General features: G+C 40.7%; 1 protein-coding gene across 1 annotated transcript in view; it reads right to left on the bottom strand.

Annotated features, from left to right (window-relative positions):
- SH3RF1 (SH3 domain containing ring finger 1) overlaps nucleotides 1–16,706 on the bottom strand; it is a gene marked incomplete at both ends in the record, with an annotated part of 142,695 nt that overhangs the window by 30,538 nt on the left and 95,451 nt on the right. The window contains 2 exons of the mRNA XM_084232146.1: nucleotides 1,065–1,175; nucleotides 6,554–6,856. Coding sequence (XP_084088272.1) covers nucleotides 1,065–1,175; nucleotides 6,554–6,856 — 414 coding nt within the window. The remainder of the gene's footprint in view (nucleotides 1–1,064; nucleotides 1,176–6,553; nucleotides 6,857–16,706) is intronic.

The following is a 16,706-nucleotide window of genomic DNA, read 5'->3' as shown; positions in this document are numbered from 1 at the left end:
ACCATTTCTGTCCCCATTCAACTCAGCACTGGAAGAAACAGTCTGAAAGTAAAAGTCACGGTATAGGCCTGGATGAGAGATGTCTCACAATTGCTGGTTCCTTTGCCTGCAATTTTAGGAAACAGAGATTTAAACTATTGTGTTTCTGCTTGTTTTTCCCTTTTTAATTTTCTCTCCACAGTTGTTCATATCTATCTCACCTGGCTGTCCTTGTTCTCTCAATTACCCCTCATTCGGATGTTTTAAAGCCATTAGTGTTTAGGATTAACCAACATAATCTGAGGAGTCTTCCCTGGCAGCAGCTAGCCTAGGCAGCCATAGCTACAGTTATATGACCAGACAACCAGACTGGGGAACTGTGAATCTAGAGATTTGGACTCAACTTATTATGTGACTCAAAGCAAATCACTTAGCTTTGGGGATCCCAGTTTCCTCCTTCATGTTTCTCTAAATGTGTCTTTTGGAAGAAAATAATCAAGGTCAAGAAACTCAAAAGCAATAAAGGCTAAGGGGCTTCCCTGGTGGCACAAGGGTTAAGCACCTCATTATGAAGCAATCGCAGCCTCTGCAGCATGAGTTCGAACCCCGGCCAGCCAGGGAACAACTCACATGGCACAGCAGACCTCTCCTGTCTCACCCTCTGCTCCCCTAAGCAGTGTGTTTCAGTCAGTCTGCCTGTTCTGTTCCCCACTCTATGGTGAGTCCTCTCACCCCCGCATCTCTGGCCTGTACCCCAGTTCTTGTATACATAAATAAATCTTTAAAAAAATAATAATAAAACAAAACAAAACAAAAAGAAATAAAGGCTATGGCTTCAGAAAATCAGGCTGAACATTAATGAAACGTATTTTATAGTTTTTCTAGTAGCATCAGGACACAGTCCTCACCAGAAACCATTTTGCGATCTTAATTTTTTGGTAAGATTAACAGAGATAACAGGTGATTGATAGAGATCCATCCCACCTTGCAAATGTCAAGGTGAACTGCAGTTGTTAGGAGTTGGTATGTGCCAGATTAAGGTGAGGAAATATCCAAGAGACAGAGATGGAAGAATCCATACTCACTCCAAGGGCAGCTGAGTAGGGGACATCTGATGGGAAGGTAAAGGAGGGACCAGTTGTCACTGGGCTGCTTGGGGGTGGGGTCACGATTAACCCGGTGGTACTTATATGAACCTGCCAAGAAAAACAGAAGTTAACAAAAAGAAGCCCACACTTAATATAGCAGCTTATACCAGCTAAATCTTGGGAGGGCAGGTCACAATTGAAAAATATGTAGCCTCCATCATTTTGGGAAGGCTAAATCCCTTTGGGTTTACTCAAATTTACAGATTACCTAATTGTCTTAAACACTGGGGAGGCATGTCATAAATACTGGCCACTACAATCTTTTATATACAGAATTCAAATGCTGCTGGTTTTCACCATAACACGTCGCCCCACCCCATCTGGGATCCTACCTTGAACCAAACTGAACTTTCAGACAATTAACCTGCCACTCTACTAGCGAACACACACTCCCTGAAGACCCTGTTGAGGTGGTCTGTGGCTGAATGCTAACCTGAATACTCATCAGTGTGTTAAATCTATGTGAACTGCTTAAGGTATTTTGCTATTTTTTAGGATCATTTTTCACGACTTCTACCATTCAGGGGGACACAATTAAAACACAACTGCCTAAACATGCTAATAGCAGGTAATTTCTTATAAAAACTTTAAAGAACAATGAAATTACCTGTTTTCAAACATGTTTTATTCATGATACTAGTCAAGATTATTTTACTAGGAAAAAAGTGAGTTATTCAGGTCATTTCATTGCCTGTGTTTGGTTATTGGATCAATTTCACTTACGTCCAACTGCAGGACGCAGAGTGTTTGTGCTACTGGTGTGGGTTCCCGCACAAATAAAATGTTTTTTCTCCACTATTACTGGAATGTGGTTGGTTGGTACCTTGTTTCCCCAAGGACACAATGACACACAAAAACAATGGATATTGTGTAAAAAGACTTAATCCCAAACATAGTTTCCTCAATTCCCGTAAATTAAGAGAAAGATTATCAGAACAAAGAAAAGCTCAGAGATTAGTTCCCAGGGGGCTTGAAGAAGCTTTCAGTTTCCTCCTGGATTAGGCCCTGCCAAGGCTGGGGATAAGCAGCATCTCAATTTATTTTCACAAATACATCTGTTATGCATGGAACCCACATCCTTTTAAATTCACACCTGTACCTGCTAGCCCCTATATTGACGGAATTGACAGCCTGAACCTACACAGATCCAAGAGTGCCACTAACAAGAGTTTCTCCCCAAGCCCTCGTTCTGTCTCCTCAGTGAACCAGTCTATTTTCAATCAATTTCTAATAAGAAGCACACTGGTTTCTCATGTTAGGCTAAAACCCAAAGGCTTTTAGCTACTTTATCCAATAAACCTGCTTACAGATACACTCCACAGATACCTGTAAGTCAGTACCACATAAAAGCGGTAGTCTTTCTCAGACAGTAAAATGAAGCCACTTCAAAGTACACACCCCAACCTTTGGGACAGCCAAACACCTACTAAAATATAATCCAATACAGTCCCTTGGGTCTGATCCTAAAATACCTGAAAATATCTCACTACTGAGTGACACTTATTTTAAAGCTTCAGACGGGGAGTCAGGGTAACTAACCGCTAACCAGATCACGGCCACAGACAAGTCATTTTACATCTCTGGACCCCTGTGAGAGACTGGTCCACAGCTCCCTAAGGGTGCTGCCAGCATAGACATGGGAGGAGGCAGCAAAGAGGGAGAGCCCTGCAGGCACCAAAGCACACTGGCCATCCCTAGACCTGGAGAAAAGGAAGATATTAGAATCCACCAGAGAATGACTGTAGGGTAAAGAAAATATCAGGCTTTTCTGCCCTTCCGCCATCAGGATAGATGATGGATCCTTGTCCTGAATGCATGCCTGATGGTGGGCACCTGGAATAGGGTGTGGGCATAGGTAGACGGGATTCAGCTGAGCTAAGACTGTGCTTTTAAGGGGGGTGTCACGGGGACGCCAGCAGCAGCAGAAGCCGAAGCCCAAGCTGAAAGAGAAGCCGAAGCCGAAGCCGAAGCTGAAAGAGAAGCCGAGAAGCAGCAGAACAAACGCCAGAGAGCCCAGAGAGAGTGCGGATTTGCTGGGGGCTGGGAGGACTGCCAGCCTCCCGGCCCCCCAGCACCCCTGCTTGCCATATGCCTGGTGAACCCCAATAAAAAACCTGCAAAACCACTGAGGATTCTGACTCATCCTTTACCCGGTCTGCATGGGATCAGAAAACCTGCACTGTGTCCAGTCCTGCCTTTACAATGACTAAAAGCAGAAGAACAGGAAGTAGTAGTTAGTTGGCTATAGGTGAGCATATCCAGGGCAAATACCCTGAATAGGGACAACCTGACTTTCTGAGCTCATTTTTTTCTCATGTCTCACTGCACAGCAATTTGGTCTCCCCCACAGGGTTATGGGGTGGAGGGGGAGGAAGTTAGAGATTTGAGGAAAACAAATGGGAATAGGTGATGAATCTTCAATACAAAAATGCCACAAAAACACTTCATCTTATGAATCACTCTTTTAGTTGGCAGAGGCCAAATTATATCATGGGTGTGGTCAGAGAGAGGTGCAGACAAACAGCTTGGTTGCTTGTAGCGTCATGAGCTTTTCAAGATATCAATCACAGGCATCTGTGCACATCTGTTCTGGTGAGCACCTGCTCACCAAGGCTATACATAGTCTTCCAATATATATATTTTAAAGCCTTCACTCAACAGTCACCAACTCCAATCACAGCAAGTCCTTTGCTCCAAGCTGCCGTCCACTTCTCCACGCTGGTGTCTAGACCTTGGACAAGAAGGTGAAATCTCTAAGCGCCGGTTAGAAACCTGAATGGAAGGACCTGCCCGGATTGTGGAAAGGTGAAGCAGAGGGTGCTATCCACCAGCACTGAACTGCCTGTCTGCAGAGTTCATCCAAAGGAGAGAATGCAACCAAGCCTAGTCGAAGAAAAGCAAGGAAGAAATCATACCAACAGCAGGAGATGCTTTCAGCAATATGCCTTCATCAAACCTGACAGGCTCTTCACTGGGCAGAAGAAAAGGAGAGCCCTATTTTAAACAGCCTCACCATTTCTCACCTCCTCCAAGTGCTATGGTTTAGGAGCGTGTTTGCCTCTCCCATATGCCACATGCACTCACTGCTGTATTGTGGACTGTGGTTCCTCCAATGTACACAGTCCCACAACAAGTAGTGTTTTCTGTAAACCTAAGCTGGAGAAAGCGGGCAGCACTTCAAACATCTCCCATCCTCTTTTAGAAATAACTTCTCCCTGAGGCAACACGTTCCCACTGCACACAGAACGAATTGGAATATGGGAGGAGGGGAGGGTTGGGTGAAGGGAAGGCTGTTTTAAAGGAACACAGAAAGAGCCTTGTTTCCTAAGCTACTTAAACCAAAACAAAAATAGCTCTACTTTTATAGCCTTCCTTCCCAGCCCTGTTGTGATGGCATCAGACAAGCTCACACCTGACTGCCGGGTTCTCCACAAAAGATGCAAACACACGGTGATACTCCTTTCTCTTCTCATTTTCTCTCTGCCAAAAGATTACTATTCATTCTTCTAAAGCTAGTCCCACTCTGAGTTGCCACAATTCTCAGCAGAAGCTTATCTTTTCATTTCAAGGAAGCATCGTCATGCAAATACTACTGGATTGCAAAATAAAAAATAAAGTGAAGAGCCATCTGGATGCCATCAGAACCTATTCCAAAAATCTTCACCTTTGAACCCTCCCAAAGTAGCCCCCACTTGGCACTTCTCACTCTGATCTATAATTCACGTGTATTTTTCACATGGGTGTAATTAGGTTACATTTCAAACAACATGGCTTTGCCCTCTACCCATTTTCCCAGAGTCACTTGTTCATTCAACAAATATTCGAGTACTTATTAGCCTGCCATTTGGGATGTATCAGCAAACAAAACAAAGACCCCTGGTCTTCATCAGACTAGTGATCTAATGGTTGGGGTGTGTGTGTGTGTGTGTGTGTGTGTCTTGTTTCCCTCATAAGGTCAAAAGTTGCAAGGTTCTGCTACCTAGAAATGCCAGCAAACCACAATCCTGTTCAGAAGATGAATGCATTTTACTCACTACAAGCAGCATTAATCTAAAGGAGCAGGGTCAAGTAAATGAGGTTATGAGAAAATAATTTTCAATAAAATTGGGAGAAAAATACCGATAACTTTATTGTACATTTTTATTCTATAGTCAAAACAGCCCCCCAAACTGTAAATTCTTGAGGACCAGGACCACAAGTTTGCTTATTTCTTTTTTTATTTTTTAAAAGAGAAAATAAGTTTTTATATTTTAAAAAAGCATAGCTATATTGTAGAGTGGACTGTAAATTCGGCATGGATTTGAAAAATGAAAACTTAGAAGGAATTTCTTCTGCTTGGGGCAGGCTGCTTTGGACTAGCCTCTGTGACCTCTGGGTTGTCACCGTATTGGCTAAATCTACAGGCCTATTACTTAGGCAGAGCCACAGAGAGGCTTGTCTTATAGTCAGAATTAAGGCCTAATGAAGGCAAGCCCCGTACCTTACTCATTATTGTATACACTGTGCCTAAGAAGGGTCTAATAATAAGGCACTTAAAAATGCTTGCCAAATGAATCAATGAATGTTCCCAATCATCTGCTATATATTATCATTAACTCGAGATTAATGAGTAGCTAATTTTTAAGACAGTCCAAAGTGATGATACACTTTGATTTAAAGTTTAAATTTAAAAAGTTCTAATTTGGGGGCCTCCCTGGTAGCATAGGGGTTAAAGTCTCAGCACCATCAAGCTATCACCAATCACTGCAGCATGGGTTCAATCCCTGGCCAGGTAGGTGACCCACACAGTGCAGCAGACCTCTCTGGTCTTGCCCACTGCTCCCCACAGCAGTGTATTTCAGTAGATCTGCCTGCTCTGCTCCCCACTCTGTCTCTGGTGAATCCTCTCACTTCTCTCACCTCTGGCATACACCCCAGTTCTTGTATGCCTAAATAAATCTTTTTTAAAAAAAAAGTTCTAATTTCAATTAAATGTTTCTTCCCAGCCCTTTTCTCTACATTCAGACGGAAGCCTAAGCATCAGGTGAATTAGGCATAGTCAGGCAACAGCAAGCTCAGTGAGTTCTGATCATAGCACCTTTGGATTGGACAGAGATGAAATTGGCAAGATCTCCCACAGCAGCTTTGTGAGAAGGTCCTGGAAAACTGAGCGACTGCTTGGTAAAACTGGTAAATATATTTAAATCATCTTATAATTTCTGATCTTTCCTTTGAGAATGACTAAATGGTTCGGGAGTCTCACTCGCCAATTAGTTTCCATTCCCCCTTTTCCATCTATAAAATGAAGACAGGCTTAACTGCAGGAAAGGTGCTGTCTGCTGAGGACTTAATGAGACAATGCTGTTCAGCTAGAGAACAAATATAGACTTCCCTGTGAGTAGGTCATCTTGTGGCCCAGCTCTGTCCACACCTTTGGGAAGGTTTACCTGAGAAGGGGCACTGCAGGAAAGGCCAGAGAGCTCACTGATGCGAGCAGCGGCTGTGGGGTTGCTGGAGCTGATGAGCACAGGAGGGCTGATCTCCATGGAGTGGCGGTGCTGGGAGGCCTGGGAGGACTTGCTGGCCATGGTAAGGGACGTGAAAGAGTGTCGCTTTTTGGTGTTCTTCTTGGTGTCCGAGTGCTTTGGGGCAGTGCTGCTCTGGGCTGCCGCCGACGTGCATTCTCCAGCATCGACTCCTGGCGCAGGAGGCTTATCCCACTCGATCAGCTGCTTGGCAGCTGAGTTAAACTGCAAGCCAGCAGACACAAGAAGGTTAGCAGTGCTCAAGGGTGCCCTGAGATTTCGTTTCAACACACTCGTATCTAAAAGTTAACATCACCACTTCCAGGTTTGCATTGGCAAGAAAATATATCAGCAATTCCAAGGTAAGAATGATGAAGTTAAGATAATTTTTTCCAAAGAGTTTTCAGAATGTTGAATTTTAAAATCTGCCAGTAACAAATGGAGGTTAATTTCAGTTCCTGGATGAAAGTTAGAAGAACAGGTACATCTCTCTGACTGAATACTCTTGTCCAATAAAAGCCTGGATATCTGTTCAGAGCATAACTGAATAGTGAAGAGATAACTTCAGGGTTTGGCAAAAATGAGCAAGAAAGATGAATGAAACTACTAAGTGTTAACTCATAAACTATCTTAGTAAATAACCTCCTGCCTCTGTATTTTGAGGGAACCTCACAAAAAAAGTTGGTAGAAACATGATAAATTTTTGACATGACATTGTAATCAGTTATTTTCATATGTGTTTACATTTTAAATCATAACAGGGTAAGACATCTGGACTTGAATTTATGAATGTATCTATTGAAAAGCTGTCTGAGTGTAAGAAGTCAGGGCACAAAGGCACCCACGGTCAACAGCTGTGCACTAAGTTACAGCACCAGCAAGAAAGGAAGAACACACTTCTTTTTTTTTTTTTTGCTTTCCTTAAAGCTGCAAAAAATTAGTTTGAAAACATTTCAATGATAAGAAGCTGTATATAACTTACCTAGATACTACAAACATGGAAAAACACTGAGTTCATAGTTTAACCTCACATTAAAAAAAAAAAACAACTGAGATAAAACAGTTGATTTTTAAAGATAATTTTAAGGTACTTTAAGTACTTTAAGAAAATTTAAGGATAAAAGAAATTTTCCCATCTCAGCATTGCATTCTCAGCACTTCACAAATGGCTTTAGATAAAATACCACCACCAAAAGCTATTTCCCACCCACCTAAATGGTTGGGACCATGTCTTCTCACCCTATAAATGTGAATGTCCTACCAGAAGAATGGAATTAGTGAACTTGCACAGTGGCTACACACAAAGCTGGATTAATTGCAGCTCAGTAGCCGGTGGTTGTATAGATGATTGCAAATTGATTAACAATTTGTTCCTGAGCTCTCCAGGGACTCCAATTCACCTGGTCTGTCTGATCTATATTTCGCAGGGCACATCTTTGTCAACCATGAGCATATCTCTCCTTCAGAGTTCAAGGAATTTTTTTCTGCATGATAAACTTGCAAGAATAATAGACAGGAATGTCACAACACCATCTACCAATGAGGGATGTGCCAGAGACAGGAGGAAGTAGATCATCAGGACTGTGTGTGGTATGTGTATAGGGATGAAGAAATGAATACCATTAATGGGTAGTTTTATTTATATCACTAAAATGGTATTAGACCAGGACATCCAGAATGTACAAATCCTACCTAGTCTACCTGTCCCACCTTCTGGGTGGTTCCCTACAGAATCAAGTGCCTAAAGAAAGAGGTGTAATGTTTTATCATCAATATGGGAGTGGCCTACAGCTCAATGTAGAGCTCTAATATTAAAGTAAATGAGCACCACAGCCTGGTTGTATGGGATCTGAAATCAAAGCAGACAGAAGAGCTACTCTGTTGTCTTCAATATAAATGTATCACCCCAACAAATGAAAGACCAGCTTGCCAGGCAATGGCAGAGGAAAAGGAGCCCTTATTCCAGTATAAGCTCATTTAAACCCCAAGGTACTAATCCTCAAAAGCATGGCCTACCCAGGCAATGCTTTCAGTAGATCTGCCTGCTCTGCTCCCCACTCTGTCTCTGGTGAATCCTCTCACTTCTCTCACCTCTGGCATACACCCCAGTTCTTGTATGCCAGGCAATGGCAGAGGAAAAGGAGCCCTTATTCCAGTATAAGCTCATTTAGACCCCAAGGTACAAATCCTCAAAAGCATGGCCTACCCAGCATGCTGGAATCTGACTGATTAATTGTTTTCCTTGCACTGAACTAAATAGAAATAGGGGAAAGAGTTGAGGTGTCCTCCCCATTTAGGCCAAAAATACCAATAAAGAAAACTATTACAACTACACGATATCATGGTTAAAATGATCCTGGGGTCAAACCACAGATTGTTACCCATGTCTGTTCTGAAACAATCCAACCCATTACCATCGTCTAGTCACTACCTAAGCACCAGTTAATATTGTGTTAATATTTCAGGTTTCTATATGCTATGCTCTGGTATAAATATCTTAAGAATTAAATTATTGGTGTCTCCTTCATTAGAAAAAATAACTGGCTGCTTCCCTTGTGTCTTTTTCTGTATCACATATTTTCTATTACAGTAAATATTCATTGACACCTGTTCTGTGGAAGATAATGTGATAAATGCTGGAGTTCTACAGGTGCTGAGAAGTGGTCACTGCCATTAAGGATCTTATACACAGACACAAGTAATACAAGGGCTTTCCATAAGTTCTTATGTTTGGCTTCTCTCACCCAGCAATGCTACTTGAGATTTTTAATACTGCTTCATCAATCAGTAGTATTTTTTCATTTAACTGATGTGTAATATTCCACTGTGTTGATATACCACAATTTATTTATCCATTCTATTTATGACTTATTTTAAACTACCCTCCCTTTATATATGCTCACTTTCCCTCCTTCCTCTTCCCTTTCCTATAGATTTTGGCTATTAAGAACAATGCTACCGTGAATTATTGTGTATGTGTCTTTTGGTGCATATAAGCAAGCAACTGGATATGACAGATATATCGAGGAGTGGAATTGTTGGCCCATGGGGTTGAAAAACAAGTCTTAATGTCGAAGAACATGCATGCAGGGAGACAGATTATGGCGTGGGGGAGCTACAAAATATAAGCAGAAGACCAATAGTCTTAGTCTTGGCACAACCATTCACGAAATTTTGACATTCAGGAAACCATCTTATTGATACCTCTCCTGAAGACAGCTTCCTCATCTATAAAATTAGGAAGCTGGAATCATTTTTTTTTTTTTTGGTCTCTTTTAGCACTCCACATGTGTAGTACATGATCTCACTTTAAGCAGGTATGCTTCATTTTTCTATTCCATTTCTATTCCTCTAAATAGTATTTTTCCTACATTTCATTTTTATACATGAACAACAGCATTTGTTAGCAGGATACTGTCATCTCCCAAAATTACTTGAGACTTCTTCTGAAGTAGAAGAGGTTTAGTATTCAGAAACACTACACACTGTCCTAATACAACCAAGGAAAATCATACAGTTAAGGCTATTTTGGTAGGAGCATTAGGTAAATCAGGCATAAACTTAAAGAGGCTTTGGCTGTAAGTGTAACTTAACCTTCAGTAACAACAGTAAAGAAAGGATCTGACAGCTTTGAATGGAATTTTGATAAAGTTCATTTATGAGTGTTTGTTTGAGCTCAGTGGTGTAGGCTTTTCATGACATTTATCTAACCATGACCTTTAAATTTAGGAGTGCACTCATCACCTGCAAAATAAATTTGTATCCTAAAATACCTTCTTCCAAGCACTTGCTTAGGAATAATTGATAAGAACTAGTTTGGATACAAGGTAGAACTTAGACTAGAGTTAAAAGCAGGGATTAATGGGACTTGTGGATCTTAAAACTAACATCTTTTTGGGGAAAACTGTAAATTTTAAAAGAATTATCTAAAGCATAAATAAACATAATAAGGAAATACTTACAAAATCATAATAACAATAACAAGGCAGCTTAAGTTATTTTGGTGGCAAACAATATACTGTAGACAGATGTTGATTTATAAGTTACACAACTGAAACCTATATGTTATAAACCAATGCCCCTTCCATTAAAAAAGTCAAAATAATTTTTTTGTGCATGATCGTCATCTTTGCTAAAGAGAAAATAGCATTTAAAAAAAATAGGATATAACATTTTCCTTTTAAGGAAAAAAATTAATGAGAACTAAATTGAATAATCACTATCTTATTTGAAACTTTACAGATAAATCAGTCTCTACTTTTCAAGCACTGAAAAAATACAAACAGATTTGAGGAGAGGAACCAATTCTGATTACAACCCAATGGGGTATTCATGAATATAAATTTTTTGAAGATTTTATTTATTTATTCATTCATATAAGAACTGGGGTACAGCCACAGTGCAGGGGGTGAGAGGATTCACCAAAGACAGAGGGGGAACAGAACAGGTGGATTGACTGAAATACACTCCTGAGGGGAGCAGCGGGTGAGACGGGAGAGGTCTGCTGCACCATATGGGTCACCTCCCTGGCCGGGGATCGAACTTGTGCTGCAGTGGCTGTGGTTAGCTTCATAGTGCTGAGTCTTAACCCTTTGAGCCACCAGGGAGGTCCAATAATTGTTTTTTGATAAAAGAGAAAGACTCTAGAAATGTATTATAAAAGTAATACATGTTCACTACTATAATATAATTCCTTATTTTTTCCTTTTTGTTTTTACAGCTCATTTATTTATCACATGCATATCTGGTTTTGGGTTGAGTAAAGTGGACCAGCCTTGTCTTTACCACACGGTGCAGCAGCTGTCCAGTCACCATTTCTCTGACAGTCCCCCTCAGCTGAAACACTTCCTTGGTGAATCACGTTTTAAGCGGAGCACTTCTACATTCTGCTGCACAGCTAAGTCCAACATTCCTCCCCCAGAGAACTGACACTTTGAGCAAACTAGCAGTGAAGGCTATGAGATGGAAATCCACGCTTTGCCTCCTCTTAGCAGAAATGAGAATATCTTGCCTCACATTATGGATCTTTGCAAAATGATTTTTACAGAACAGGAATACGGAATTTGTATTTCCATTAGTCTCCTATTCTTCCATGCAATTTAGGCGACTAGTTTTTGTTTCTGGATGATCCAAACACAAAAGCAAGCTCAGCCTTCATTTATAATACAAGACTCCCCCACAGAAGAGGAATAATTAGAGAGACTGAAGGGATTACTCAGCGGTCTTTTCAAATTGATCCCAAAGTCTCTCTCAGGTAGAAGATCCATTTAGGCCTCTGTAAATATTTGTTGAATGAGAAAGAATGTTGGTCTCTTAGAACTATCAAGGGAAGGAAGAGCTGTCTTCAGAGCAGCACTGTCCAATTAAAGTGCACTGTGAGCCATATGTGTAATTTCAAACCTCTTACAGACCACATGTGAAAACACAAAAAGGACAGGTAAAAATAATTTTAATAAGATATTTAACCCAATATATTCTAAGCTATTATCACTTTAACATGGAATCAATATCAAGAACTCTTGTGAGAGTTAACGTTCTCTTTGCTAGGAACTAAGCAATCTAGTGTGCACTGTATACTTATGTCACACTCAATGTGAACAACCCACATTTAAAGGGCTCATTTGGGCCTCTCTGGTGGCATAGGGGTTAAAGTCTCAGTGCTATCAAGCTATTGGCAGCCACTGCAGCATGAGTTCAATCCCCAGCAGGGAGCTACCCACATGGCACAGCAGACCTCTCCTGTCTCGCCCACTGCTCCCCTCAGTAATGTGTTTCAGGAGATCCACCTGTTCTGCTCCCCACTCTGTCTCTGGTGAATCCTCTTACCCCCAGCACCTCGAGCCTACTTCCCAGTTCTTGTATGCATAAGTGAAAACAAATAAAAACAAAATAAAAAATAAAGGGCTCACTTGCCACATATTACCAGCCAGCTCAGCTTGAGACCCTCAGGAGAGAAAGGAGAAAGCTGCACACAGGAGGCAATCCTGGAGCTCATCAACCATATAATTTGCTGAACTGAGAAAGCAGACTGAACCTACTCCCCTGACCTCCCACGCCCAGCTTTCTGAAGCCTCCCAAGACCTGAAGTAGTTCACTGCTAAGGGCAACAAGGGTTACTCCTTACACAGCAGGACAATGAAGAACACAGGCTGGTTATACAACCCTCACAATATCTTGCCACAGGAAAAGGATTTTCAAAGTAACTGCCTCATTCTACTAGGTTAGGAAGGTGAAGCATCAGTTATTTAACTCCTCCCTAGTTTTAATTATTTCTACCTCTGTTGGCCCCAACTGTTAAAAAATAAACTAAAATCTTCTTTTTCAGGTTTCTGATTTTGAAATACAAGGGGTGAAGGGAGGGAGCACTTCACGGAAAGTCTGAAAGAAATTTTAGCTTACACAGCTGAATAAAGGAATGTCAAAGAAAACCATTGGAAAAGCTCTGAATTTGGAGTTGAGAGGTCTAGCTCAGAGTCAGATCTCTGCCCTCACTGGTTGAGTGATCTTGGGTGAACCACTTAAAACCCATGGTTTCAGTTTCCTTAGCTGTAGAAAATGGGAAGGTAATACCATTTCTGCACATACCAGAACCAAGTAAAGGTTCAAGTGCTTCATAACCTACAAAATCATATACAAATGTGAGTTATTCTCACAATTCACAGAGACGTCTTAGCTGGCTTTGCTGCCTTGGGCAAGTCACTTTATCTTATGTTGAGTATCCTAAATTTTCATATATAACAGGAAATTGGACTTAATGATCTGTAAAGTTTCATGCTTATGCAAAATACAAATATCTTTTCTCATCTCTGTGTTAGGTATACAGGCCTAGGTCCATGCTGACCAGAATCAAACATTTGGATTCTTTTGCTCATACAAATGTTTTCTAAGTGACTACGGTAAGCCAGGCAGAGTACTGGGTAAAGGAAAGAGGGAAACAGCGTAACTTCACCTCTGTGTATTGAAAAAAGAAGACACTGGGAACGGCTTAATGGATTTCTAATGTTAAAGGGCTGACTTGCAAATTCTCAGGTCTGTAGAGCTCAGGCAAGTGAGGTCAATGAATGAAGACGATCAGGTAAGAGACCAATAAGGAATGTGGACAACATGTTGACCTGGGATGTTCCGCCTGCACTTAAGGGGCAGCTGTTGCTGATGGCAGCTGATTTTTTTTTTTAATGAAAGCTAAAAATTAGACCTATGTAAGACCTCCCGATTGTCCCATCTTAGCAACTAATTAAAACAAAACCACTCTATAAGCCAAGCATAAAAGTCATGTGGGGGTCATATTAGTTGGTGGTCTATGACTTAGGGAGGAAAAAGCAGAGAAGATAGAGGCAAGAAGAAAAGTAAAAGGCACTAAGAATTCAAGACCCTGCAATGTGCCCCAGACCAGGCATGCAACCAATGCCCCAGAAATACATAGACAATTTCAAGGAGCTAAAGAAAGGTGGTTGTGATGGTTAATTTTACTGGGGTGGGGGAATGCAGGGGAAGGGAGAGAAGTGGTAGATATAACTGAGAGAATAAAACAAAGGCTATGAAAAGGCAGCTAGCTGGCAGCCAGGAAGGCAATCTCAGGAACTGGAGTGGCCAAAGGGTAACCAAAGGTGTAATAGGGAATGGGAAGGAAGAAAAGATCACCAAGGATGACTGTGGCACAGAAGAATTCTAAGATATTGACCTTAGTGATTTTGCAATTTTGTTCAAATCTTCCTGGTTTGCAGCATAGAGAGAAAATTTTACTCTGTGTATGTCAAGCTGAAATAGGTACTGCACTATACTCTATTACAAAAGGCAATGTTGCTTTACAACACTTAGGAAAAATGTTTCTGAATCACACTGTGTTTCATTATAGAGAAATTTGTTCCCTGTTGATTTAATAATCAAGATGCTTCTGTTCATGCCATTTATATGCCACATTTGCAGAGAAACATGCAGAATCGTATAGAACATTCAGTCTTCTTCACGATATACAACACGTGGTTAATTAAAACGAAACTACTTTGCTTCTTAAAGATGTAGAACTTTAAGATGCATTAGAAATAGAATTAATAAAACTTAGTCGACCATAAGATATTATGGTTTCCATTAGTCTGCCATTTCTCTCTTAGAAAAGGCAACCTCAGATATTTGAAGTTGTTGAGCAATGAATCCTTTCTGAAAACCATTTGTGTTAGAACTTGAAAATTTTCATTACTCTTGACTAGAATCCAAATGTCCTATACATTCGTTAAGCAAAATTTAATGATGATCATGATCATGATGATTCTGTGCCAACATCTGGAACATTAGGGCCCCCTGAGCTCTGAGGCTAGCGCAGGGCAGGAGTCTAGGCAGTAATCAAGTGCAGGATAGAGACCCTGATTCACCTCTCAATTACCAGCTGTATGTCCCTAAACAAGACACTTAAGTAGTTTAAAAAATGGAACGAATAATTAACTAAATTATGGTTTAGTTACTAGAATGCTTATTATATACTCATCAAAACTGATGGTTAGTTGTATTATCATAATGTGGAGAAAGACAAAATCATGTGTATCATATCATTAAAGCACAAAGAGAAAGAATGGAAGGATATTTACCAATGTGATAGGACTAAGGGTTATTTGCTCCTTTCCAACTTTTCTGGGATGTGATATTATAGAAATAAAATCATTAAAAATAGTCCTTGTATAAGATGTGGCTCTTAAGGAATAGAGGAAACCACCATCATCCTTATACTTGACTGTGCTCTTAGCATCTGCCAGGGCTGTAAGAATGGCAAAAAGTGAGCACTGTGGAAGTTCCGTGCAAGGAGAGGGTTGCTCTGTTTTATTTCTGCATATGAAAATTAGGGAAGAAAGACTTTCTACAGAGAGACAAACAACGAAATTATCTCCGATGAGCTGGAAAGGCAGCAATCCTAAGATTTGTTTTCAGAATGATTAGTAGACCAACTTAGTGAGACGCCTGGGTATGCACAGGGAGGTAGAGCCAAGCTGAAGAATTCTCAGATTCCTGGGGAAGCACTGTAGATGTTAGACACCATTTGGTCATTATCCTTGGCCTCTGGTTAAGGCTTTACAGGAAACCTGCATTTTTATGTTCTATAAAACTAACCAAAGCATTGGAAACTGCCCATTCAAGCGGTGAGAACTCAATAAAAATTAACCGTTCTTCTGAATCTCAGCTCCTTGAATGTTTTCCTGATGGAAACCAAAAGGAAACTCTTAATTAGAAAGTAGCTGCTTAATAATATATGGAGCATAAACTGCTCTAAATAAGGAGTCTTGTTCAGAATGGAGTCTAGCAAAGTTGCCTATAGCCACAGATATTAAGCAATTGATCCTAAAGTGCAGAAGAGATTTACCTTTGTACTTACCGGAAACTATTCTCCCTCTTTGTCAGTAAGGTGAACAAAAAGCAACAATTACTTGTATCTGGTTCATAACACACAGAAGATATGAAAACCTGCACCCTGGGTCAAAGCCCACAGCGCTTTAAAAAAAAAAAAAAAAAGCTACTCAAAAGCAGCTCCAATGTATTTGGTCAATCAAAATTAAAGGTGAAAGTCTGATGCTAAGCAATGGAGTAATTCTTACTGATTATGCAACAATATCTCCTAATTTCATTTATAAAACTTAAATTACTTCAGAACTGAAGGGAAAATTTGGATGCTAAGTTATGTCATTCTTTCCCATTTCTCAAAGTTTTTCTTACATTTCTTTTTTTTTTTTTTAAAGATTTATGTATTTATTTATTTATTTATTTATACAAGCACTGGGTACAGTCAGAAGCGCGGGAGGGTGAGAGAATTCACCAGAGCCAGAGCGGGGAGCAGAGCAGGCAGAAGGACTGAAGTACACTGCTGAGGGGAGCAGCGGGCGGCAGGAGAGGTCTGCGCGCCATGTGGGACCCTCTTCTGGTGGCTGGGGAGCAGCCGGGGATTAAACCCGCACCGCAGAGGCTGCGGGCAGCTTGGCAACCCAGCGCCCAACCGCTGCGCCACCGGGGAGGCCCCTTACATTTCTTGAATACAAAATGATTTCAATCATTGAACATTTAACTTTAATTTTAAAATAAAAGGATACATCAC

This window comes from Talpa europaea (genome assembly GCF_964194135.1).
Source record: "Talpa europaea genome assembly, chromosome: 4".
In the NCBI taxonomy this organism is placed as follows: Eukaryota; Metazoa; Chordata; class Mammalia; order Eulipotyphla; family Talpidae; genus Talpa; species Talpa europaea.
The sequence above is the reverse complement of the archived record's forward strand: the minus strand, read 5'-3'. Positions and strand labels throughout refer to the sequence as shown.